Consider the following 24302-nt stretch of genomic DNA (forward strand, 5'->3'; position numbering starts at 1 on the left):
CCCCACCTGCTTTCTCAGTTCGTGGGCTGAGCGTGCACGGTGGGGGGGCGGTTTAGACTATTAAAGGGTGGCCCCGGGCCAGCTTGCTCCAAAGAGGGAGCGGCATGGGGCTCCCTATAGGGATGTGGCTCTGGCTCTGGGCCGCACAGGTCTCTTCGGAGGAATCGGAGCCCGCCTGCCTGCCCGTGGCAGGAGAGGACTGCTATCGGCTGCTCCGGTGGCCACAACCCGCCTTGGGTGCAGCGATTTTGTGCGGACGATCCCACGGCCGGCTCCTCCACACGTGGAACCAGCAGATCCAGGACGCCCTGCGCGACCGCCTGGACGACAGGAGCAAAACCTGGATCGGGGCTGCAGCAAAGGCGCTCCCAGAAGTGAGCCACCCTGGCAAAGGTGAGAGCGGGGCGGGGGCGCAGAGGCCCAACAGCAGCACCGCAGAAGAGGGGCAGCAGCAGCCAATTCCAGTATACTCTCCCGGGGTGTGTGTTATTCCCCACTCAGCATCTCTGACTCGCCCAGACGCCAAACCCCTCAGGGCAAGACCGCCACCCTCCCTACACAAGGTGGGACCACCGTCTCCTCGTGGGGATCGAGGCGGGGCAGCCAAGCTCACTTCAAGGGCCCAGCCAGGCCCTGCAGACCCTTCCCTCCGTCGAGCGACCCCGCCCACCAGCGTTTCAAGGACACTCAGGGTGGCAACCCTCCTCCCATGCCAAGCCCCGCTGCTGATGGCTCAGCTCTGCAGTCTGTGACAGGCAGTCAAGGAGTGGGGAGGGTTAATAATAATAATAATGCAAGGCTGTCCGAGGGTTTGCTACCAGGCACTCACCCTATGCAAAGGCTCCCCTTAAACCACTTGCCACCACTGGGAGACTCTAGTCTGGAGAGGGAGCGGAGCCCTACAGGGCAGCCTCAGCCGGAAAGCCTTATCCTAAGAAAATCCCTCAAAGGCAAACAACTGGCGGGCTGGTGCTGAGTGTGGGGTGGCGGGGAAGAGGGATAACCGTGTCTGACGGCGGCGCCTACTCTCCGCAGACCACTGCAAAGTCCTCGTCCGGAATGGGGACCAATTCTATACCAGGAGGGAGGAGTGTGACCAGAAGCACTTTTTCATCTGCCAGTCTGGTGCGTGAGTCTGCCCGCCCCCCGGGGGTGGGAGTTCGCGCCCTCATTCACGGCCTCGTTCGCGGCCTCCAGCTTCAACGAGCGAGAAGGACCTCGTGGCTGAGCTGAGGATGAGACTCTCTGGAAGCACGCCTCTGGAAGCACCCCCCACGAAGCACGCCCTTTCGAGGTGGCTGCAACCCCGGAGGCAGGGCCAGGGCCAGGCTCTCCCGAGGCGGCTGGGCTGGGCCGTCGCAGGTCCTAGAACCATCCCTGCCTCCCCGGAAGCGCCGCTTCCATGAATCCTCCCGAGCTCAATCCCTACTGCTCTCTGTCCGCTACAGGCCCCCAGAAGACGCCCCGAGAGACTTCCACGCCCTGGGTGGTAAGTTCCCGCCAAAGCAGGTGCCTGCGCAGCCGTCGAACAGGAACGGGCGAAGGCTCTCTAGGCCGCCGTCGCTGCGCAGCGCCCCCTGGGCTGACTGCAGCGCACCACCGAGCAGCCGGCCCTGGTGACTCTCTCTCCCTGTCTCCCAGAGAACGACCTGCCAGCATTTGACGTGCGGCCCGACGGAGGCGACGCCCATTCTCACCGAAGAGCCGACGGCGACTGCTCCTCTGAGCGCCCAGCCCTCCGCCGCGACTCCTCCGCCGCCCAGTGCTCCTCCAGGAAGCAGCACAGTTCGCCAGCCGACCACCGCTGACATCCAGTCATTCCTTGGGACCAGGCCAGAACTCGGCACTCCCCGCCATCTGCCGAGCAGCCCCAAGTCGGCATCCAGCACCTGGCCAGCCAGCAACAGCAGCCAGACTCACCCCAACTCTCGAACCTCAGCCCCAGAGCCCAGCACTCAGCCGCTGCCCACCAGCAAAACCACCTCGGGGGGTACCAAAAGCCACGAGTCCAACACCAGCCCGGACTCCTTCACCTTCAGCCCTAGAGACTTCCCCCCTGAGGACCAGGGGAAGGTAGGGAGACATCTGGACTGGCACCTGCCCCCACCCTGGTGGCACCTTGTCCAGACAGGCTCTCCTCTCTCTCTGTCCCATACCCCACACCCTGCTCCGGAGATGCCAGGAGGTGGGGGTGGTGTGTGCATTGCAGGATTCTTCCTTTGCACCTGGAAAAACCAATGCTGAGGTGCAGATCAAAGATGAGTGTGACTCGTATGTGATTTCCCAGGGATCCAAAGTCACTTAGTGAGTGATTTCCAGACTGGTTTTGCCCACAGCAGAAAGGGGGGCAAGTGGCTCTGGGGAGGTGTGGGGGGATGTGTGGCTCCCTCCCGCCTAGCTGCCTTTTCAGGTCTTCCCCCTATAGGGTAGAGGAGCCTTCCTAGAATTAGAGATTTAGCGATAAGCTCTACTTGCAGGCTCACTGACAGCGTAATAGGGCAACCAGGCCCCCTTCTCCCCCAACCTCTCTCACTCAGGGTCTGTCCCACAGGCCCTAGAGAAGGTGCTGCACCAGTTCAGCCAGGCTGTGAAGACCCCAGACCACCCTATGGCACTGGAGCAGGCAGCCCGGATGCTGGATAATTTGACAAATTTCCACGCTCTGCTCTCAGACGATGCCCAGGTACTGGCACATGGCAGGGAGGGAGGGTGGGTGGGTGCGGCCTATTCTCCCAGTCCTTGGTTGAGCCAGGCTCTACCCAGGCTATGTACAGAGGCAAGCCTGCCGCTTGGCACAGCCAGCCTCGCCCTTGCACCCCCAAATCAGCCCCGCCAGATGACCAGCCCTGCCTTGTTCCTACAGGCCTCTGCCAGCCAGGCACTCCTCTCCCTGAGCTCTCAGCTACTGAGGGACCACTCTGCCAGCAATGCCTCCTGCCTAGACCTCGCATCCCAGGCTCTTTTCCAGGCCCTCAGCAACCTCCTCCAAGCCTCAGGCAGCCAGGCACCCAGCTTCGGCCCGCAACAGGTGGGGGAGAAAGAGGACCTGCAGGGGTCGGGTGGAGGAGGCTATTATGACCTGCCCCTTCCCCCTTCACTCTTTCCCAGGCCAGCAGAAGGATGGGGTTGCCAGCTCAGGCCTGCTGCATGGCTGGGTCTCATTCTGAAGGCACCCCCTTTTGTCCAGGCCTTCCCATTGCTCTGAGCCCATGGGAAGGGAGCTGAGCTTCCCGGCTCCCCACCCTGGCTCTGCCCAGCTCCTGACCACACCTGGCCTTTCTGCAGCAGAAACCAAAGGTCCTGGAAACAGCATTGAAAGCCCTTCCTCTGATCCAGACGGGGCTCCTGTTGGGAAGCTCCACCATGGAGGAATCCACAGTAACTGTGGTGTCTCCTGTGCTCAGCACCACCCTCAGCAGGTACCAGTCTCCTCTCTCCTAGGCACTGAAGAAGGGGGGGGGGGCTTGCTCAGGGCAGCTGGGGAACTGAATAAATTGTTTGGTTGCCAATTACCTATTGGAATCCTTTTGGTACGCAGAGTAAGACATTTTTCAGAGAATGCATCTTGGTTAGGGGACAGACTTTTATGAGTTACAATCTCACACACAGGGATGTTTGTACCGTAGTTAAGATAAATAATAAAGGAGTCTATTACATTATTTTAAAAATTATTACTACATTTATAACCCACTTTTTCTCCAAAAAGCTCAGGATAGCTCACAGACTTCTCCTTTTTTCCATCTTATTCTCATAACAACCCTGTGAGGTAGGTTGGGGCTGAGAGATAGTGACTGGCCCAAAGTCACCCATTGGGTTTCATGGCTGAGAGGGGATTTGAACCCTGGTCTCCCACGTCCATGTCTCGCACTCTAACCACATAGTTGGATAGAAAAGTTCCAAGTTCTAGCCTAACAAGTCTGTACTAGAGCATGGTAGCCATGCTGGCTCCTGTCTTATCTCAGAGGATAATTCTTCTTGGAGAGAGAAATTTGAGAGGAGCAGGAAGTTGTGAAACAGAGTGCAGCCTGAGAATATCAAAAGAGATAGAGAGGTGAGCTGAAGAGGTTAATGACACAAAGGTAGTCTGGGAATCTGGAGGTCTCGAACTCTGTTCTATCTGTCCTAACCTACGCAAGACCCCTCTTCTGAAAATGGAGTTGCACTCAAACTTTCAACAGTAACCCCTCTCCCCACTCCCTACCAGGTGTGACAAAGCCTCCCTGCCCCATGCCTCCTTCCATCTGCTTCAGCCAAGGGGGCTGAACGTAACCTTCCCATCCAGCTCTGCTCTGGAGCCAGTTCTGAGCCAGCACCCTCAAGTACAAGTCCAGGTAAGGTGGTAGTGGCTTGCTGCCCACTGGGTCCTTGTAGGGGGACATAGTGCAGGACTGGCAGGGCATGGAGGTGGGGCAGAGGGCACCCCCACAGCTCACTCTTGCTCTCATCTTCACTCTAGGTGGCCTCCTTTGCATTCAATCCTTTCCGGCACCTGGATGGGAAGCCGATCAAAAGGACGGCAAGTATCGCTCTCATGGCCAGCGAGAAGTCCATCGGTGTCCACAATCTTACAGAGGAAATAGAGGTGAGAATGGATACTGTACTGGGACGTTCTCTCATCAGGGGGACTCTTCTCTCAGCACCCTAGTGCCATGGAGAAGCAGCGCTGTCCAAGGTCCAGCTCTGGATCAGAGATAAGCACTTTGTGCTGTATGGCCTGATGGGAGACAATATGTGCTCAAGGACCAGTGGGGGGACGGACGGACTGCAGGGCTGACCATAGGCATTCTGTCTGCTTCCAGATTGGGCTCAGTGCTGAGGCTAGTGCTGAGGCCCCTCATACTCACTTGATTGGCAACGTCAGGAACTTTGACATTGTGGTAAACATCACATCAGTAGAGGATGCCCTGCTAGTATCGGTGGAATCCAGCACAGTGGTCCAGATCACCTTGCACCTGGGCCTCCAACCTGAGCCCAACAAGAACAGCAGCCTCCTCAATACCACCCTGCCCAGCAGCGGATGGCAAGAGGGTGAGGACTTGTTAGAAGGAAGCTAGAGGGCAGGTGCTGCTTTGGGACTTCCTATTGGAGCATCTGACTGACCTCTAGGAGAATAGTGCTGGACTAGAGTGACCATTGGCCTGATGCAGCAGGTTCTTCTTATGCTCATACATACAACACAATGGTGCATGTATCCCCTTAAAAGTAAGTCTCATTGGAGTTCAGTGAGGTAACTCTCAGGTAAGTGGGCATAGCTTTGAGGTGTTAACTTCACCGGCTGTTCTGGGTTTCAGCCATAAGACATGACCTGTATGGCAGGCTTCCTCAAACTCGGCCCTCCAGATGTTTTGAGACTACAATTCCCATCATCCCTGACCACTGGTCCTGCTAGCTAGGGATCATGGGAGTTGTAGGCCAAAAACATCTGGAGGGCTGAGTTTGAGGAAGCCTGCTATATGGGAACAATTTACCTCTATAAATAAAAAGGGAAAGTTGCAAAAGTATACAGATTGAATCAGCTGTGTTTCAATTATTTAATTGCCCATTAAATTCATTTAATTGCAAATTAACATGGTGTAGTGGTCAGATTTGCACTGTGGGAAACATCAATGGGAAATTTGATTTAAATCGCTTAGTTAAATCAGCCCGTTTCTTCATTTACATAATTGACCAAAACACTTTGATTTAAATCTGTGCACCTGGGAGTAGGCACAGAGGGAGGGGCTTGAGGAGCTGGGGCCAGGCAGGACTGTGTCCCCCAGTGGGGGAAGGTGTGGGTGAGGTCAGTGGGTGTGGTCCCTCTCTGCTCTCTTTGACTCACTGCTCTTGCTTCAGAGGGTACCTACACATGGGTGATTCCTCCAGAGGAGCTGCAGCATCATGGCCTGGGCACCTACTACATCTCTGCAGAGGTGGCTCCCCTCTCTCAGGGCCCCTGGAACCTCTCCATTCACACCATCATCTCTGGATGCTACTACTGGTCCAGCCAGCGTGAGGCCTGGAGAAGTGATGGATGTCGGGTATGCAGTAGGGTCAACCAGGCCAGAGGGCTGCAGGGCAGGCAAGCAAGCCTTTGCTTCCATGCTGGGAGAAAAAAAACGTAGGGCAGAATGTCATGGGGAACCAAATGGAGCAGAACTATTGGGACCTCATCCTCCTGTGTTGGTTTCTAATGCATCAGTGCTTCCCTCCCAGGTGGGCTCCCAAAGCACCCTCCACAGCACCCAGTGCTTGTGCAACCACCTCACCTTCTTTGGGTGCGTCGCCTTGGTCCTGCCACACCTGATTGACCTTCACAACACTGCAAAGCTCCTGAGCACCGTGGGCCAGAACCCTTCTGGGCTGGCCTTGCTAAGCAGCTTGTTGCTGGGCTATGGAGCTGCCCTCGTTTGGGCTCGATGGCGACAGAGAACGGATGTTAAGAAGGTGAGGGGAAAGGGCAAGCAAAAGATTTATGATGGTGGTTTGGGGTTATTAGCATTTGCAGGCCAGAGACACCCACCCCCCATTTGCCCTCATTCAGGCCCTTCTTGTCTGATGTGCTGAAATGAGGAACAATGAAAGTTTTTCATTGGAAATGCAAACGGGTCATGAGAGAAGACATTTTACACCGTCTTTTTAGGGTATGAGATATTTATTCAGCAAACAGCTGAGAGCCAGACCCCCTGGAAAAGCCGACTTGCTGAAGTGGGGCTTGGCCATTTCTAGGGCCACCCACCCCATGTGTGTCTCTCCCCCCTCCAGGTGAAGGTCACAATCCTAGCAGATAATGAGGCCACCGCCTGCTTTCCTTACCTGGTGCAAGTCTTCACAGGCTACCGCCGAGGGGCTGGGACCTCTGCTAAGGTAGGGGAGGGTCTTACTTCCCTGCAGGCCCACTTTGTACTGTTGATGGTACAAGTGCTGCCCATCAAGTTCCATGACCTCGGGCACCTGCCCACAGAATCTGGGCCAAGTCTGGCAGATCTCTCCCTATCAGGGAGTGGGTGTGTGGGGTGCAGTCTTCTGTGTGACTGGCTGCATGCAAAAGCCTGTCTTTGATGACATCCTTCATGTGCTCCCTGCTTGGGCAAGGAACTGAGGAAAGGAAGCAATCCATGAACCCCACCCAGCATCCGCCCTCTTTTCCCTTTCCTTGATTGACCCCTTCTCCCTCCTTGGCTTGAGATTATCCTGACCCTCTATGGGGCAGAGGGCCGGAGTGAGCCACACCTGCTACAGCACCCCCAGGGGCCCTCCTTTGAGCGAGGTGCGCGGGATGCCTTCCTCCTTGCCACTCAGAAGTCCCTGGGCAACCTCCACGCCATCCGCCTCTGGCACGACAACACTGGGCCCAACCCCAGCTGGTAAGTCCATGGCCCAGCGAGGGCTGAGGGTGGGGGCCAAGAGGGTGGGGTTAGAGCGAACCAGACAGCAACTGGGATGCCAGGCAAGGAGGAGGTTGGAAGCACACGACTGGCGTGGGAGAATCCGTTGGCAGCACCAGACCTTATCAGATGCTAGTAGGCGAAGGGACACTGCAGCTGGCATACCTAGTCCTCCCATGCCATGGGGTTGTGCTGCCAGGACCTGGACACATGCAGAATTCTCAGGTCCTCAAAGATACCTCCTTTCAAGCCTATGCTGAAGAAATTCACAATATCCCTGTCCAACTGTAGCAAAACTAGCATCAGGTCAGTTGGACATTCCAGGGGGACGATGGAACTGTGGCATGTCTTGTCCCACCCAAGGTTCATGCTCACCATGTTAAAGGCCAGCTTTGGCTCCAGAGGCCACATTGTTATGTCAAATAATGCATATGACCCACCTTTGGTATGAACCCCCAAACATAAAGGATACATCAGGGAGGGAATACGCTTCCATCTCCAGTCTTTTCCCAAAGCTACTGGGCAAAGAATGCTTTATGTATAGGTTAACTTGGAGCAAAGCTTCTCTTGTGCTTGAGCCACATGCAGAGAGCCACATGCAGCTCTCTGCTTTGGCAAGGTAATGAGGGCAGAAGGAAAAGATCCCCACTGCTTCCCTTTAACCTGCAGCTCTTGAGTGATGGGGGAGTGGGGGCAGATCCCTTGGCTGTAGCTAATGGGCACCACATGACTGCTTGGCAGTGCCACCCATGTGTGGGCAAACGACTGAAAGGCCTGAGCCTCCTGCAGGTTTGTGAGGCGGCTGGTTGTCTGTGACCTGTCTGCCAAGAAGAAGTGGCATTTCCTGTGTGACTCTTGGCTGGCAGCTGACCTGGATGACGGCCATGTGGATAAAGTCTTTGCTGCTGCCTCCGAGAGGGATCTCCTGTCCTTCAGGTAAATATGAGCCCCACCCACCCACCTCCTGCCAGTTTGTGGCATCTCTGGAATGTGTTTTTGCCCTTGGGGTTTTTCTGCCCCTGATCTACCCAACAGGTACCTTGCCTTTTGTCAGGGAAGAGTTAGAGGTTTTCAGTTTATCAGAGGGAGAAAGCATTCCCCAAGGGGGGGAGGAGAGCAGTGAATCTAATAGAAGGGAGCAAGAGGAACAACAGGGAGGGACCGGTTGTTCAGGACAGGCAAGGGTTAAGTTCTAGCTCAGATTCTGAGGAGAGGAGATACAGGCCAGCTCTAGCCAGGAGGTTAGAAAAAAGAGCGGGAAAGCGAAGGGAAAGGCGCCTTCGCCATTTTGAGAGTGGCTGGTCATGGAGAAGCAGAGCTCAGAAGGTATCTGAAAGAAGTGACTCTGAGGAACAATAGTTAAGAACTGTTTGTAAGAATGTTTTGTTAATACGCAATAAAAAGTTTTATAAAAGAACCAGAAGCGTTTGTGTGGTGATCTGAAGAGGACAACGACCAGTCCTGACAGAATACCTTCTGCTCTGCGCCTCTTCACTATAAGTAAAGAAGGAGAAACCAAAATGGAGGGAGCTGTGGCGCCAGTTGGGCAAGGAGAAACCCCCGCGCTCCAGCTAACATTACAGGACTTATGGCAACAGAACTTACAGTTGAAAAGTCAAGTCGACGTACTATCGGCAGCACTGGGAGAACATAGAACCATGCTGCAATCGACGTGTGGAGATAGAGTGAGTAAAACATTTACTGTACGTCCACGTAGCTTCAAGGGAGAAAGCTCTGAATACATGGCTTTCAAGACAGAAATTTCTTACATAATTGAGATAAAGGATAAAGAATTTCAATCTGAGCAAGAGAAGGTTGCTTATGTGATTAATTTCTTGGAAGGGAGGGCTAAGGACTGTGTTATACCCCTCATATCTCGGAGGGATGTCGCCCTAGGAAATCTACAAATTTTTCTGCAGTATCTAGACACAATTTTCTTAGACCCTGCGCATGAAACAACCACAGCTAGACAGCTGCTGAGAATGAGACAAGGAAAAGACACTGTGGGAGTTTATTGGTCCAACTTTAGTTTGCTGGTGCAGAAATTAAAATGGGATCTGAATTCCCCAACAGTTGCAGCCCTTTTTAGGGAAGGACTGAATAATGAGATTTTAGACCAATTGGCCCAAATGCCAGAACCTAGTTCCTTGGACTCTCTGGTCCGAACGTGCCTGCAATTGAGCCTACGCGTGGAACGGAGGGCTAGTGAAAAGAAGGAACAATGGAGACCACGGTGGCGGGAAAATAATATCGAAAGTACAGAGAGCAGAGCGGGCAACGTGACAGGACGAGAGCGGCCAGAGCCCATGGAATTAGGAGCAGCCAGACCCCTCCCAGTTACTACCTCTTCTATGGTAAGAGGAAATGCAGGGAAAGGAAGAGATGCAAGGCGTTGCTTTGTCTGTGGAAAACCAGGGCATCTAGCACGACAATGTCACAATCGTAAAGGATGGGAGTCTCTATCTGGAGCAGACATGAGACACGACAATTGCCCAGAGGAACTGCATCAGGGAAACGAATGTCCCCGGCTGGAAATGGGAGCTTGCAGCCGGGTGGAGAAGCAATAGAAGGCTCTCACGCGGAACCACCTATCCCAGGGCTAACGGTGAAGGTGCAACTACAACTACCCAATGGACACAGCGTCCAGGTAGAGGCGTTGTTAGACTCAGGAGCGTCAGCAGATTTCATAGACCAGAAATTGGTACAGGAACACAAAATCGCTTTGTTACCTTTGAGTTCCCCACTGCGAGTGAAAACAATCGACGGCAGACCGCTACTTTCAGGAGAAGTGACTTATGAGACTCCACCAATGAGAATGGATATGGGTCATCACTCAGAGACCAGGGCATTTCATGTGACCAAACTAGCTGGGCACCCAATGGTGCTGGGCATGAGTTGGCTCAATCGTCATAATCCGGTAATTGCCTGGCATCAAAGATCTTTGGTTTTTGGTTCGATATATTGTATGACACATTGTTTGGGGCAAAAGGGAAAAATCTCGGTGGAAGTAATGGGAACAGAGGTAGAAGGGAAGTTGATGGGGAATGAAAGTGAGATTCCATCACAATATATGGCTTATCAGGATGTTTTTTGTGAAAAAGAAGCAGATAAACTTCCACCACATAGGCCCTATGATTGCAAGATAGATCTAGTCCCTGGGGCACAGTTGCCACCAAGCAAGATATATGCCATGTCGGAAGTAGAATCTGCAGCATTGAGGGAGTTCCTGCAAAAGAATTTGCAGAGAGGTTTTATTAGAGAGTCTACGGCCTCTGGGGGTGCTCCTGTCTTTTTTGTCAAAAAGAAAGGTGAGGAAGGGGCACCAAGATTAGTATGTGACTTCAGAATCCTTAACAGTCAAATGAAGCCTCGTGTGTGCCCACTGCCACGTATAGATGACCTCTTAGAGAGAGTAAGGTCAGCCAAAGTCTTTACCAAGCTTGATCTACGAGGAGCATATAATCTGATAAGGGTCAGAGAAGGGGATGAGTGGAAAACCAGTTTTTGTACTAAGTATGGTGCATTTGAATTCTTGGTAATGCCTTTTGGCTTGCAAAATGGCTCAGGGGTATTTCAAACCTTCATCAATCACGTATTAGCAGGTATACTGGATCAGTTCTGTGTCTCTTATTTAGATGACCTCTTAATATATAGTGAAAGTATGGAGGAACACGTAAAACATGTCACACAGGTGTTAGAGAGATTGAGGACCAACAGGTTATATGTGAAGTTAGAGAAGTGTAAATTCCACACACAAAAGGTGGAGTTCCTGGGATATTGCATTTCCCACAAAGGGGTGCACATGGACCCCAGTAAAGTTCAGGCAGTGGTGGAATGGGAGGCACCTAAAACTAAGAAAGATCTACAGAGGTTTTTAGGATTTGCTAATTTCTATCGTAAATTCATAGGTAATTACTCCAAAATCACAGCGCCACTAACTGATTGTCTAAAAGGCAAGGGGCCATTCAGATGGACTGAGGAAGCACAGAAGGCCTTTGATAAATTAAAGGTGGTGTTTGCTTCAGAAAAATATCTTATGCACCTAGATCCAAGTAAGCGTATAAAGGTAGAAACTGATGCCTCTGACAGGGCTATTGGGGCCATTCTGCTGCAACAGGACAAGGAAGGGGACTGGAGACCCTGTGCATTCTACTCTAGAAAATTAAATCAATCAGAACAAAACTACACCATATTTGATAAGGAACTTTTAGCTGTGCACGCTGCCTTTAAAGTGTGGAGACATTTTTTGGAAGGGGCATCACATCAGGTGGTGGTACAAACAGATCATAAGAATTTAGAGTATTGGAGAACTGCTAGACAGCTAAACCAAAGGCAAATTAGGTGGGCAGAGTTTTTTGCTGGGTTTAATTTTAGGATTGAGTACATACCTGGGCATCAAAACATTCGTGCAGACGCGCTATCGCGCAAACCTGAGTATATGGAAGGGGAAGCACCTCCCAAGTTGCGAGAAATGCTGAGATCGGATCAGTGGGGGTGTGCAGCCGTAGTAGTGGACGGCAGGGAATTCCAGCAATTGACAGTAACAGATGAGTTTGCACAAAAGAAAATGGAGGAACTGAGAAAAGGTAAAGGGGAAGAGGAAGGTTTCAAAGAAAAAGATGGATTGTTGTACAGGAGAGGGGTGCTGTATGTACCTGCAGGTGAATTAAGAGGTAAAGTGTTGAGGCAACATCATGATAACCCGACTGCAGGACATTTTGGTAGAGAAAAGACCCTGTATCAGATCACACGGCAGTTCTGGTGGCCAAAGTTGAGGGAGGAAGTAACACAATATGTAAGAGGTTGTGAAGTATGTCAACGAGCCAAGGCACCCAGAGCAGCTCCCGCAGGGTTGTTGCAACCTATGCCCACGCCGGGAAGGCCTTGGGATGTGGTGTCTATGGATTTTATAACGGATCTACCGTCATCGCACAGGCAAACAGTGATCTTTGTAGTGGTTGACATGCTAACCAAGATGGCACATTTCATACCATGTACCAAAATTCCGACCGCACAGGAAACTGCAAAGATGTTTTTAGATAATATTTTTAGGTTGCATGGTATGCCATCACAAATCATTTCAGATAGAGGGGCCCAATTTACATCACAATTTTGGAAGAGGTTAATGCAGTTACTAGATGTGGAGCTAAGCCTCACGTCAGCGAGACACCCGCAAACCAATGGGGAAGCTGAAAGAACGAATGCAACACTACAACAATATCTGAGGTGTTATGCTGGTTATCAGCAGAGCGGGTGGTTAGAGAAGTTGAGTCTAGCAGAGTTTGCGTATAATAATGCAATGCATGTGTCTACGGGCAGAGCCCCATTTGTGGCAAACTATGGCTTGCACCCAAGGGCATTCCCAGGTCAAGAGGAGCAGTTAGCAGTACCAGCAGCAGAACAAATGATAGAGGAGTTGAGGTGCATGCATGAGATATTGAAAGAGGATTTGGAAGAAGCTAAAGAGGCTTACAAAAAAGCTGCAGATAGGCACCGGCGAGTTGGGGAAGAAATCCAAGTAGGGAGCTGGGTATGGCTGTCTACCAAGGGACTACCAATACGAGGGAAGTGTAAAAAGCTAGAACCAAGGAGATTGGGACCTTTCCAAGTAAAGGCTCAAATTAACCCAGTCGCTTTCAAGCTTCATTTGCCTGAAAATATGAGAATACACCCTGTATTTCATAGATCTTTATTGTCAGTGTTTGTACCAGCACATAAGTATCAAATCTCAAGGGAACCACCTCCTTTCCCCACCATGATGGGGGAAGAAGAGACCGAAGTGGAAAAGATATTAGACTCGAGAATAAGTAGGAGGAAATTACAGTATTTGGTTGCATGGAAAGGGTTAGATGAGTCTGAGAACTCATGGGAACCAGCAGAAAAAATTAACGTTCCGGAATTGCAGCGAGAATTTCATAGAAAATATCCCCACAAGCCAAAACCCCAGAACTGGCATCTTCAAGAAATTTTTGAAGAGACAGATAGCGAGGAAGAGGAGTTCATAGGGTTCGGTCCTCCAGAAACAGAGGAGAGCGAGGAGGAGGAAGGGGGGCTTAGGGGAGGGGGTGATGTCAGGGAAGAGTTAGAGGTTTTCAGTTTATCAGAGGGAGAAAGCATTCCCCAAGGGGGGGAGGAGAGCAGTGAATCTAATAGAAGGGAGCAAGAGGAACAACAGGGAGGGACCGGTTGTTCACAGGACAGGCAAGGGTTAAGTTCTAGCTCAGATTCTGAGGAGAGGAGATACAGGCCAGCTCTAGCCAGGAGGTTAGAAAAAAGAGCGGGAAAGCGAAGGGAAAGGCGCCTTCGCCATTTTGAGAGTGGCTGGTCATGGAGAAGCAGAGCTCAGAAGGTATCTGAAAGAAGTGACTCTGAGGAACAATAGTTAAGAACTGTTTGTAAGAATGTTTTGTTAATACGCAATAAAAAGTTTTATAAAAGAACCAGAAGCGTTTGTGTGGTGATCTGAAGAGGACAACGACCAGTCCTGACACCTTTGACTGAATTATGCTAAGAACACCTGTGTGAAAAAGCAATATGCAGACATCAAAAAATAAAAGTCAGAATGGCAGGCTTTGTCCCAGAATCTGCTTGGAATGACGAATCTCAGACCCAGTGAAGAAAGTTCCTTTGACTATACACAGAGAGGGCCTTTCTCTTCCACCCATCTGGGAGTTGGGTCTTCCTTCCAGGTCAGAGAGTATGATGCAGCTTCCAGCTCCTCCCCATTCAGAAATTATGTGCAGCAGGAAAGGTCCCACCCTGCTCCTGGCCCTTGACCCTCTCCACCAAATACGTCCCTTATCCCACTTCACCAGGTACCAGTTCTGGTCAGGGCTGGTGGACAAATTGACGCAGGAGCACCTGTGGCTGTCGGTGGTGACCTGCTCGCCCTGGAGCCCCTTCACCCGTGTCCAGAGGCTCTCCTGCTGCCTGGCCCTCCTCTGCTGCACCTTCCTCATCAACATCATGTTCTGGAGAAAAGAGGCAGGGTCCAGAAGCCCTGAGGCTGGTGAGTCGGCTGCCAGCTGGAGACTAGCATAGCCAGTGCCTTTCCTTGTCCCCTGCCCCAACATGATGCAGGTGGGCGCTGGGCTGGGGGCAGGTGAGTGGGTGGGGTAGGGAAGAGGCTGGCTTCCCACCACTTGCCATGGCTCACAGCCCCCAAGGCAGAGCCCTAAAGGGTCCTGTATTTTTGCTCCTGTCCCCATGCTCCACCTTCCATGCATAGGGCTTGTGTGTCTCTAAGTAGCAATGAGGATTCTAAGCTTCACAATGGAGCTGGGAGTCCCCCTCTGCACCCCGCCTAGCATTTTTGGCATCGAAACTGCCTCAGCCACAGCAGTGATCCTTTCAGCCACCCCCTCCTCCTGACTGAAGGTCTCTGTCTGCCCCTCCTCTGCCCTCCCCCCGCTCCCGAGACAGGGCCTTTTATGGTGACTTGGCATGAGCTGCTGGTGAGTGTGGAAACGGCCATCTTCCTAATGCCAGTGAGCCTACTGATCAGCCACATCTTCCAGCTGGTCCAGCCCCCAGCCCCAAAGCCTCCGGCTGCCAGCCCTGAACTCCTGCAGACTGTGATGCCCCCCAAGCAGGTGATGCCCATCACACGAGTCAAGCAGGTGAGACCCCCTCCTCACAAGTCCCTCCAGTCAGCAAGAGGTTCTGAGCGGTCAGCCTCCGCCCTGATGGGTGCTTGGCACCTTTGCCCTGCTCTCTCCATTGCAGGAGCTGGAGGAGACCCTGGGCTTCCTCTACAAGAACAGCCTCTGCCAGTGCAGAGCCATGGACAAGTTCCCTGGGACTTCTGAGCAAGTACCAGAGCTTGTGGCTGCTCTGTGTGACCTCATTGAGTCCCACCTCCAGCACCAGAAGGACCTGGAAGGTCCCCCTCAGGGTAAGAGTAGCTTGTCTTGGCAACAGATGCAAACACCACTCCCTTCCTCTCAGACAGAGAGTGCGCCACCCTTCCTCATGCTCTGTGCACCAGTTTGTACCTTTGGGGAGCTGAGCAACCCTTGACTCAATTGGAAAGAGGAGGGGGAATTAAGGCTCTGTAGGGTGAGAGTGATGCCTCTTTGTACTTGTTTCCAGAGAGGCGCTTCAACCTCCACAGCTACCTGAGCCATGTGCTGAATGACTTGGGGACTCAGCTCTGCAGCCTGGATTTGTGCAGCTTTCCTAACCCCTATGACCGTCTGCATGCAGTGGACCAACTACGGAGAGTCCAGCAGCACCTAGAGCAGCAGCAGGCCCAGCCCTGGCCCAGCCCTGAGGGGCCTGGCAGGTAGCCCCCATTTGGAAGCTCCCCTCATCTATCTCTTCCCCACTCTCCTGGCCCCATTTCCTGGTAACATTATGCAGAGATTGCTCCAAACCCAAAATAGTACTTGGGGAACAAGATCCTCATTTGTAAGCTGCTGTGTGGCATCTACTGTACACACCCTACATATGTATACAAAGAAACACACCTAGCTAAGGTCAAAGTTCCTTCCATGAAATAGCTTGCAGGAAGAAACTAACCAGATATCTTCACACTCCAGGGAATGCCTTCAGGGGCTGGGTGAGGAGGCAGGTCACAGTTACAGGAGATAGAAGCTGCCCCCCCAGGACTCACCAGTGAGAATGGGGGTCGCATATGCAGCAGAGTGTTCATATATTACCCAGAAACAGAGTGAGGCAACAGTCCAAGGTCACCACCGCAGTCGAGTTCAGGCAAGGTACAATGCAGCAAGGCAGGGCGATGAGAATCAGGAAATAAGGCACCAGAGACCTGTATTATTTCCTGCAACTAGAAGGCTCACTAGGGAGGCTTTATATGGTACTCTTGTCTCCTAAACTACACTCATCCACAGCCACTGACTGCTTCCTCACAAGCAGACTGCTGCCTCTGATTCCAGAGACTGGCAGGGGGAGCTGTTCCACCCCCTGTTCTGACAGTTCCATGAGTTTTTCATCAGGTACTAACCTGGAGGGCCCCTGGATCTATAGGGTATCTGGTTCATCTTCGGAGGACTCTGTGTCTGGTCCTGTGTCACACTCAGACCCAAAGCCAGCCAGCCAGTTTTCCCAGCCCACCCAATAATGGTCTTTTTCTTAACTGCCTATTGCTTTTTCTGCTTGGTCTGTGGGACATTTCCCCTCCCCACTGCACAGTTCCCTCCCTCCACTGTTGTTCTCAAAGGCTGAGGTGCCATTTATTCTCCTGTCTCTGTGTCTCAGGCCCACCGGGCCCAGGAGCGAGCTCAGCAGTTTCCCACTTGAAGACCCTGACAAGGAGAGGCCGCCGTTCTCCCACTGTCTCCCCGGGAGATTCAGCTTTGCCTGCTGGCTCACAGTGGGGATCATCAGCCTGGTTTCGGCCTTCTTCACAGTGCTCTACAGCCTAGAAATGAGCAGGGACGAGGCTGGGCACTGGGCCGTCAATATCCTGCTCTCAGTGCTACAGAACATCTTTGTAATGCAGCCCCTGAAGGTAACCTGGTCTTATCTGGAGTGCAGCTAACCTCTCCCCACACCCTTGCCAGACCCAGAATCTCCCCTCTTCTCCCTGCCTCTACAAATGTCTTTGGTGTTCTGTGATTCTGCAGCAACACTGCAGGGTCAGAGCTCTGCAAGGATCCTCAGACCCCACATAAGTCCAGACTCTGTGTTTAATGCTTGTCCATCTCTCCCCCAATCCACACTGGTAATGGGTATAATGTTACTAACCATTCCATTTGTGGTGGGGCCCCTCCTGCATATTCTGCTAAGCGGGGCCCCAGACACCTGCCCTGTGGGGCTCCCCAATGGCAACCCTGTTCTCTCTCCTTCCCAGGTGTTGGCTCTGACCTTCCTCTTCTCACTGCTGCACAAGAGGGAGTTGTGGAAGGACAAGGGGCAGGAGCAGCAGCTCTGGTGGGCCCTGGGCCTTGTCACAGGTAATTCAAGCTCCCCAAACCCCCCTCCCTGCGCCTCCATCTGCAGTGCTTGATAGGGCATCTGCCTGAGTGGCCTCTGACCAAAGAGGGCCTTTTTCCTCTTGCTTGGGACTGACTCCAGCTTTCCTCTCCCTCTAGCAAGGGGCCTACAACTGGAAGCTTATGGGCAGAGAGACTGGGCAGACCCAGCTTACAGACCCCCTGCCCTCCAGCCAATGGTGCGGCCAAAGGAACGAGCCTTGAAAGACAAGAAGTTGTACTCCTTGATCAGAGAGATTGCAGGTGAGACCAGGCACGAAGGCCAGTAAGGGCGTGGATGGGTTGTGCAACACTTCCTGCTCCCTCCCCACACCAAGCAGGGGTGAAATATGCTCAGCATTCACACTCCTAAGCATCAGTGGTTAAGGAAGCAAGCCAGACAGAGAATGATACCAAGGTCAGAATGGTGGGAGCGGCAGTCGCCTCTAGGAACACAGGAAGAAACTGCCACATACCATGTCAGAACATTGGGCTTACCTTACATTTTCATCAAAAAATTGCTTTGCACAAGTAACTACCATAGAGTTAGCAAAATTTTCAAACGTAGGGGGTCCATGGCTTGGCTTTTGAAAAATAGGGGGTCCTCAGTACAGTGTTCCCTCAGGTTACAGATGCTTCAGGTTACAGACGCTTCAGGTTACAGAATCCACTAACCCATAATTAGTACCTTAGGTTAAGAACTTTCATTCAGGATGAGAACAGAAATCACGCAGCGGCAGTGGGAGGCTCCATTAGCTAAAGTGGTACCTCAGGTTAAGAACAGTTTCAGGCTAAGAACGGACCTCTGGAACGAATTAAGTTCTTAACCCGAGGTACCACTGTAATTAGCTAATTGGGAACCACTGCTATAAACCATACATAACTCAGTGGATGCAGAATCTGCTCAGGACAAATCTTCAGATGTAATTTGCAAAATTTAAACCACCAGCAGGGAACATCATACCCAAGGGCGTAGAAAGGGGTGTGTGTGCGGGGGTGGGGTGGGGGTGCGGTCTGCCCCGTGTCACTCCTGAGGGGGTGACAAAATGGCACACTGCGGGAGGGTGGGAGACCTGGGAGAAGAGGCGGCGGAAGAGGACTGGAAGAAGTTTAAAGACTATTTACAAAAACATTATAAGCTGTATGAGTGTTAGGAGAATGCATGACAGAAAATAATACGGCATCAGTAATTTAGCCATAAGAGATATGAGTAAGCGAGGTTTAAGAAAATGACGATATTCGAGGTAATATTATGCTTAAGTTAATTGGCCAAATATATGATAAAAACATTGATAATCGGGGACATAATATTCGAGAACTATTAATATGATTTGAAATAAGGTAATAAATTGCTGTTTATAACTGTATGACTGAGAACGCAGGAAAAGGTGATGTGAGGAAGTCCAAAGTTTATGGAAATATGATTTATGGATAAATTGATTTTTAAGTATTTTTTTCTCTTTCTTTTTACTTTTTAAATCTTTTCTGTTCTTTTTTTGCTGGACTGTATGGTGATGGTACTATATATGCTTGTTAATCTTTCTTCTGTTTAAAATGCGCAATAAATATTTTATAAAAAAAAAGAAAGGGGTGTGTGTGCGGGGGTGGGGTGGGGGTGCGGTCTGTCCCATGTCATTCCTGAGGGGGTGACAAAATGGCACACTGCGGGAGGGTGGCACTTACCGTGGGGCCTGGCCTGCAGCGCGCCCAAGCCATGCGTCTCTCCTGGGAGTGATGCAGTGGCTCAGGGCCCTGAGCTGCCCAAAACAGACTCCATGGGCAGATCACCACGCCACCCCCCAGGCGGATCACCATGGCGCCCCCATGGGCGGTGCCCCCCACTCCCGCTGCTCCGGGTGCCAGAGCAGCTAGCTACACCCAATCATACCTGCAAGTGGGTGGGTTGCTTAGACCTGGAAGGGGTTATAATTTGGCCTGTGAGGTTGTTCCCCCTACGTCGTCTGGCTGTAGGGATGCAAAATCCAACAGGACAAACTGTTTCGATCCACTTCCCTTTTCTGACACCCAGTGCAGCTTGTGTTCCTGGCTGTGCTGATGGTTCTCAGCTATACTGAGAGAAGCCCCAATGAGTTCTACTTTAACAACGCCCTCCAGAGGACCTTCACATCCCACCTGGAAGACATCCTTACCCCAGAGGAGTTGTACGGGTGGATCAGGGTGATTTTGCTGCCTGGCCTCCATGGCAATTCTGAAGGTGAGCAGCACAGGGAACAGAGATAAAAGAGACATCCTTCTGTATACAGGCAGCCCTCTGCTTATGGGCATTCTACTTGTGTGTGACTGCTTTTATGCGGGTCACCACAAAATGAATGACTGAATAAATTGAAACAGTGTACCTTCCCTTGCTCAGGGCCGCTGCCTGGAAGTCTCTTTTTGCTGCTCACTCACTGTAATGGGAGGGATTGTGGGGAAGGCTCAAGGCAGAAGCCTCAAGAGAGGGAAGGTGTGCCGGGCAGTGGCCCCGGCGGCACACACTGTATAAATTATAAAAACATGGCCTCTTTAGGCTTTTTCAGTGTTGCCAAAGCTGAAACCTGAAATTTGCCCAGCTTTTCACATCTGTACAAACAGGTGTGCGTCTGTGTGTTTTGCTTCTAAGCAGCACATTTCTCCCCTCTCTCAATCTTCCAGGTTTGGCCATGGATGGAAACTCTTTCCTTGTGGGCAGCGTGCGGCTACGGCAGATCCGAGCCACAGGAGCCCCACCAAAGCCAGGGCCAGCTTTTCTCCCACTCCAAGAGGGAAAGCAGGGTCCCACGGCCAGCTGGGGGCCTCCTGCTGCAGGTGGGAGAGGTCAGGCGAGTGCCTGGGTCTTCCAGAATGAGAGCACCCTGCAAGAGTACCCCATCTGGGGGAAGTTTGCTCTCTATCCGGGAAGCGGCTACCTGGCAAACCTTGGCAGAAACAAAAGCTACGCCTGGAGGTATGTGGACTGAGGGAGCTGCAGAACAGGCATCAGGTACTGAAAGCTCCAGGGGCTCTTTCTGGGCAGGTGTATCTCAGTCTCTGCCCACTATCTCCTGATCTGGTGAAGCTGTGGGAGAGGGTAGGCGAAAGCTAAAGACCCACAGTCCTGGCTAACAGTAGTGAATATGGCATTGCTAGCTGAAGTCTGGCAGGTGGTACTTGGGGGAGAACTGATCAACTGGGCAGGGCATGCAATAGTAAACTAGAGTTGTGTTTCTCTTCCCCTGCCGCCAGTAGATTTAGGTACAGCCCTTAGAATTCTCTCCCACTGCAAGGTGGATACACAATACAACTTTTTTCTGCACCATTCCCACCAGAACCCTTCGCTATCTGGAACGGAACAACTGGTTGGACAAAAGCACACGAGTCGTCTTCATTGAGTTTGTTGTCTACAATGCAAATGTCAACCTCTTCTGCGCAGTCACGCTGGTCTTGGAGGCCAATGGGATAGGCAAGAGCGTGTAGTAGAGACAAAGGGGGCCTAGCCCTGCAATGGGCCTCAGAGGCAGGATGGCTGTCCTGGGACTGTTGGGGAGGGAGAAGGAGAATAGGCGTTCCCTCTCCCTGGGAGCCAGCCTTGCTTGCAGCCTCCATGCTTGACCCTGTGCCTGTTTCTGTGGCAGGGGCCTTGTTCAGCAAATCGGAGCTGCAAATTCTGCGCCTCTATCCAGACCTCCAGCTCGTCCTCCAATTTATCTGTGCCCAGATCACCTTTCTCCTGCTCATACTATATTACATCTTTGTGCAGGTGAGCAGGGCCTCTGTGAGGCAGCTTAGTTTCCTTAGCCTAGCACCCTCTGGATATTGCTGGACTACAACTTCCATCAGCTTTAGACAGCACTCTCAAGGTGCCTAGGGTTAGTGGGAGGTATCAGCCAGTACCAGCTCAGGGGAGCTGAGATGTAGAACCTGTGGTGGGCCCTCTGGGTGCTGCTAGGCTCCCATCATTCCTGACCATTGCCATTGGCTGCCTAGAGCAGTTGGGCATTTGGATTCCAGCAACACCTGGAGTGCCGCAGGAGTGTCATCCCACCCTTGTTTTAGGGCAGTGTCAACCTTGGGTCCCCAGATGTTGTTGGACTATAACTCCCATCATCCCTGAGCTCTGGCCTTGCTAGCTAGGAATGATGGGAGTTGTAGGCCAAAAGCATCTGGGGACCCAAGTATGAGAAAGGCTGTTTTAGAGGGTGGTGGTTTGCGGAGGTTGCTGTATTGCCAGAGAAAGAGCATCACACCACCACTGCTCCTTCCACTTGCATTCCCCCCCCAAACATGTGGCTGCCTGAGTCAAACCTGCTTCTTCCATGGGGCCAGCAGGGCCGGCAGTTGAAGCAGCAGAAGTGGAAGTACTTCAGCAGCAAGAGAAACCTGCTGGATGCCAGCACCATCCTCATAAGTGTGGCAGCTATTGGCCTTTATGTGAAGAGGCGCGTGCTGGCAGAAGGCATCCTGAAGCAGCATCGCCAAGACCGCAACAAGTGAGTGTCTACCATCCGAAACAAGGGGCAGGCCCCCACTCAGCAGAGGCGGCTTTCACACACCCTAAAGCAAATCTCCCTCTACACCCCTGCCAGGTTCATCAGCTTCTATGAGATGGTGGAAGTTGACTCTGCTCTGACATACCTCATTGCTTTTCTGGTGGCCTTGACAACCATCAAGCTGTGGAACCTCCTGCGCCTAAATCCCAGAATGCACCTCATCACACAGACACTGCAGAAAGCCTGGGATGAGGTCCTGGGCTTCCTGCTCACACTTCTGGTGCTACTTGTGGGTTACGCCATTGTGGTAAGAAGAGACCTGCCAACTGCAGGGAAACCAACCAAGGGCGGGGGGAAGAGCCCCCCTTCCTGTGTCCTTATACCCCTCCCCCTACATCACCTTCACTCTCTTGCCATCAGTGCAACCTCATGTTTGGATGGAGCATAGATGACTACAAGACCTTCTTTAACTCAGCTGTGACCATCGTAGGGCTTCTCATTGGAATCTTTAATTATGAAGAGGTGAGTGCCATGCAGCCCCACTTTAGGCTGAGGCACACTGCCAGGCTGCCCTTCCAGGACACCACAGATCGCAACAGACCCCCAGCCCCATTCCGCTCCCAGCTCAGCACCCAGAGAGACCTGCATGGATTTCAGCTTTCTGGGTCTAGAATGCCATGCTTCCCTGTGCCCTGCAAAGCACAGCACGGCCAACAGCTCTCTGCTATGTGCATATGTAGACACAGGGGACATAACTGTGCTCTTCATGCTTAGGTCATTGCTGTGGACCCTGTGTTTGGCGCTGTGCTGATTGTAACCAGCGTCATCTCCATGGTGTTTGTGATCATCAACCTGTTTGTCTCTGCCCTCTTGACAACCTTCAGTCGTGAGATGAAGGCTGCCAAGGTAGGTGTAAGCCCAAGCGGCTGGTGCTGCTCATCGCCAGCCACCAGCCAAGCTTCAAGCAATTAAGCCTTCATGAGAAGCTGCTTGTGCCGCAGCCACCCCTCAGAATCAGAGTTCACATATAAGGCATCTCTCTCTCTCTCTCCTGGTTCATCACAACAGGCCAGCAAGGAGGAATCCATGTTGCAGCTGATTCAACTGAAGATTTCCACCTTGTTTGGAATCAAGAAACAGCTGCGCATCCCAGCAGCTTCCCGAAAGGAGCCACAGGACTGAAGTGGCATCATTCCACCTCCCCATTTGGACAGCTCTTTTCTATTCTAAAATGGGAAGGGTCACCATTTTCCAAGTATCACTAACGTACATGCTATCTTTAAGAATATCAGAGGTCAGCTGGGCTGGCAAGAAAATCTATAGGGCTTTTCTCCCACTTTTAAGCTGCTCCTCCCGCTCTTCAGCTAATTTACCATGTGATCTTGACTCAACATTACCTCATGCTACATCCTACTTCCTTTATCCTTGACACGCCTTTGAGTTGTTGGGACTAACCAAGGCAGAACAAATCTGACTGCCCAGAAATCTCCTGCTGCAGCCCTGCAGGTTGAAGAGCAAAGCCGATCTTACTGGCTTCCAGCCCAAAGGCCGGTCAAGCCCCTAAACAGCAGGAGCCAGTTTCTTCTCTGCCCAAAGAGGCAGAGCAAAGGAGGGCTGTTCTTATTAGCCAATCCCAAATACTCAGTGGTGCACATCAATTAAGCCTTACAAATCAATTTATTTTTCATGTCGCTGAGGAACTCTTTACCTATTGCAGGGCTTAACCCCTGAGGAGACAAACAGGGAATTGTAGATTATACTCCTCTACCCAGCCACAGATTTGAAGAACTCATATGACAAAGGTGGGTCTGTTGAGATGCACAAAGGATACACTGTTTCAAGGTGAACCAGAGGGAGGAGACAGAAGGGCGGGTGGGGAAGAAGAGTGACTATTGCCCCTCCCCACCCAGAGAGCTCAGTTTGCCCAATGAGAGAGATCAAATCCATGAAAGGAATCCAATCCTGCCTTTCCTTAAAGGCAGCCAACCTCCAAGATGCAAGAATCCTTAAGCAGCCCTTACCTTAATCCAGAGGGGACCCTTCAGCCTGGCCCAAGCAGAAAGCACTCATCCCCCTGCTCCAACCTGTAAAGGTCAGCATAAATCCTACAAGGGCTAATTTCTCAAGAATGATAGCTTGACAGTTCTATCACATCACTGCAGAGAAGGACAGCTGCTTCAGCACCCAGGCACTTCCCCGTGCCCTGCAGGACAGGTGGCCCGCTCTTCTGAAGCTGCCCCTGCTGCCACCAACCACAATGTCTTGTGGGAAGCAAGTCTAAAGGGAGCCTCATAAATTCGCCTGTGGGCGGTGGTTGTGGGCTGCACTGCAGATCCTCAGGTGTGCGATCCAAACTGATAGGACTTGTTCCAAAATATAACTGCGAAGCCAAAGTAAAGGCAACACATTTGCATGCTCCTTTTTGCCAATATTTCCCCTTCCCTCAATAAACAGTACTTCTTGTTTGACTGGAAGTGTGACTGTCAGTCTGAAGGAACGGCCATGATAAGAACTGGTGGCAGCTGCCCCTCCATGTT

General features: G+C 51.9%; 1 protein-coding gene across 1 annotated transcript; it reads left to right on the forward strand.

Moving 5' to 3' along the window:
* Positions 1 to 104: 104 nt before the first annotated feature.
* Positions 105 to 24233, forward strand: LOC310711134 (polycystin-1-like protein 3; the record flags this gene model as incomplete). Its single annotated transcript, XM_083512603.1, has 31 exons — positions 105 to 393; positions 1036 to 1125; positions 1449 to 1489; positions 1642 to 2073; positions 2552 to 2683; positions 2864 to 3028; positions 3286 to 3419; positions 4205 to 4331; positions 4457 to 4582; positions 4800 to 5028; positions 5833 to 6017; positions 6193 to 6423; positions 6742 to 6843; positions 7165 to 7343; positions 8154 to 8300; positions 14180 to 14373; positions 14787 to 14983; positions 15090 to 15258; positions 15456 to 15648; positions 16584 to 16836; positions 17179 to 17281; positions 17420 to 17563; positions 19329 to 19514; positions 19952 to 20243; positions 20605 to 20738; positions 20911 to 21035; positions 21605 to 21765; positions 21862 to 22072; positions 22186 to 22287; positions 22540 to 22671; positions 22834 to 24233. The coding sequence occupies 31 exons, from the start codon at positions 105 to 107 to the stop codon at positions 22945 to 22947; spliced, it is 5319 nt and encodes a 1772-aa protein (XP_083368729.1). The 3' UTR covers positions 22948 to 24233.
* Between the last annotated feature and the right edge of the window lie 69 nt (positions 24234 to 24302).

Source organism: Podarcis liolepis, assembly GCF_965112155.1.
Source record: "Podarcis liolepis genome assembly, chromosome: 7".
Classification (NCBI taxonomy): domain Eukaryota; kingdom Metazoa; phylum Chordata; class Lepidosauria; order Squamata; family Lacertidae; genus Podarcis; species Podarcis liolepis.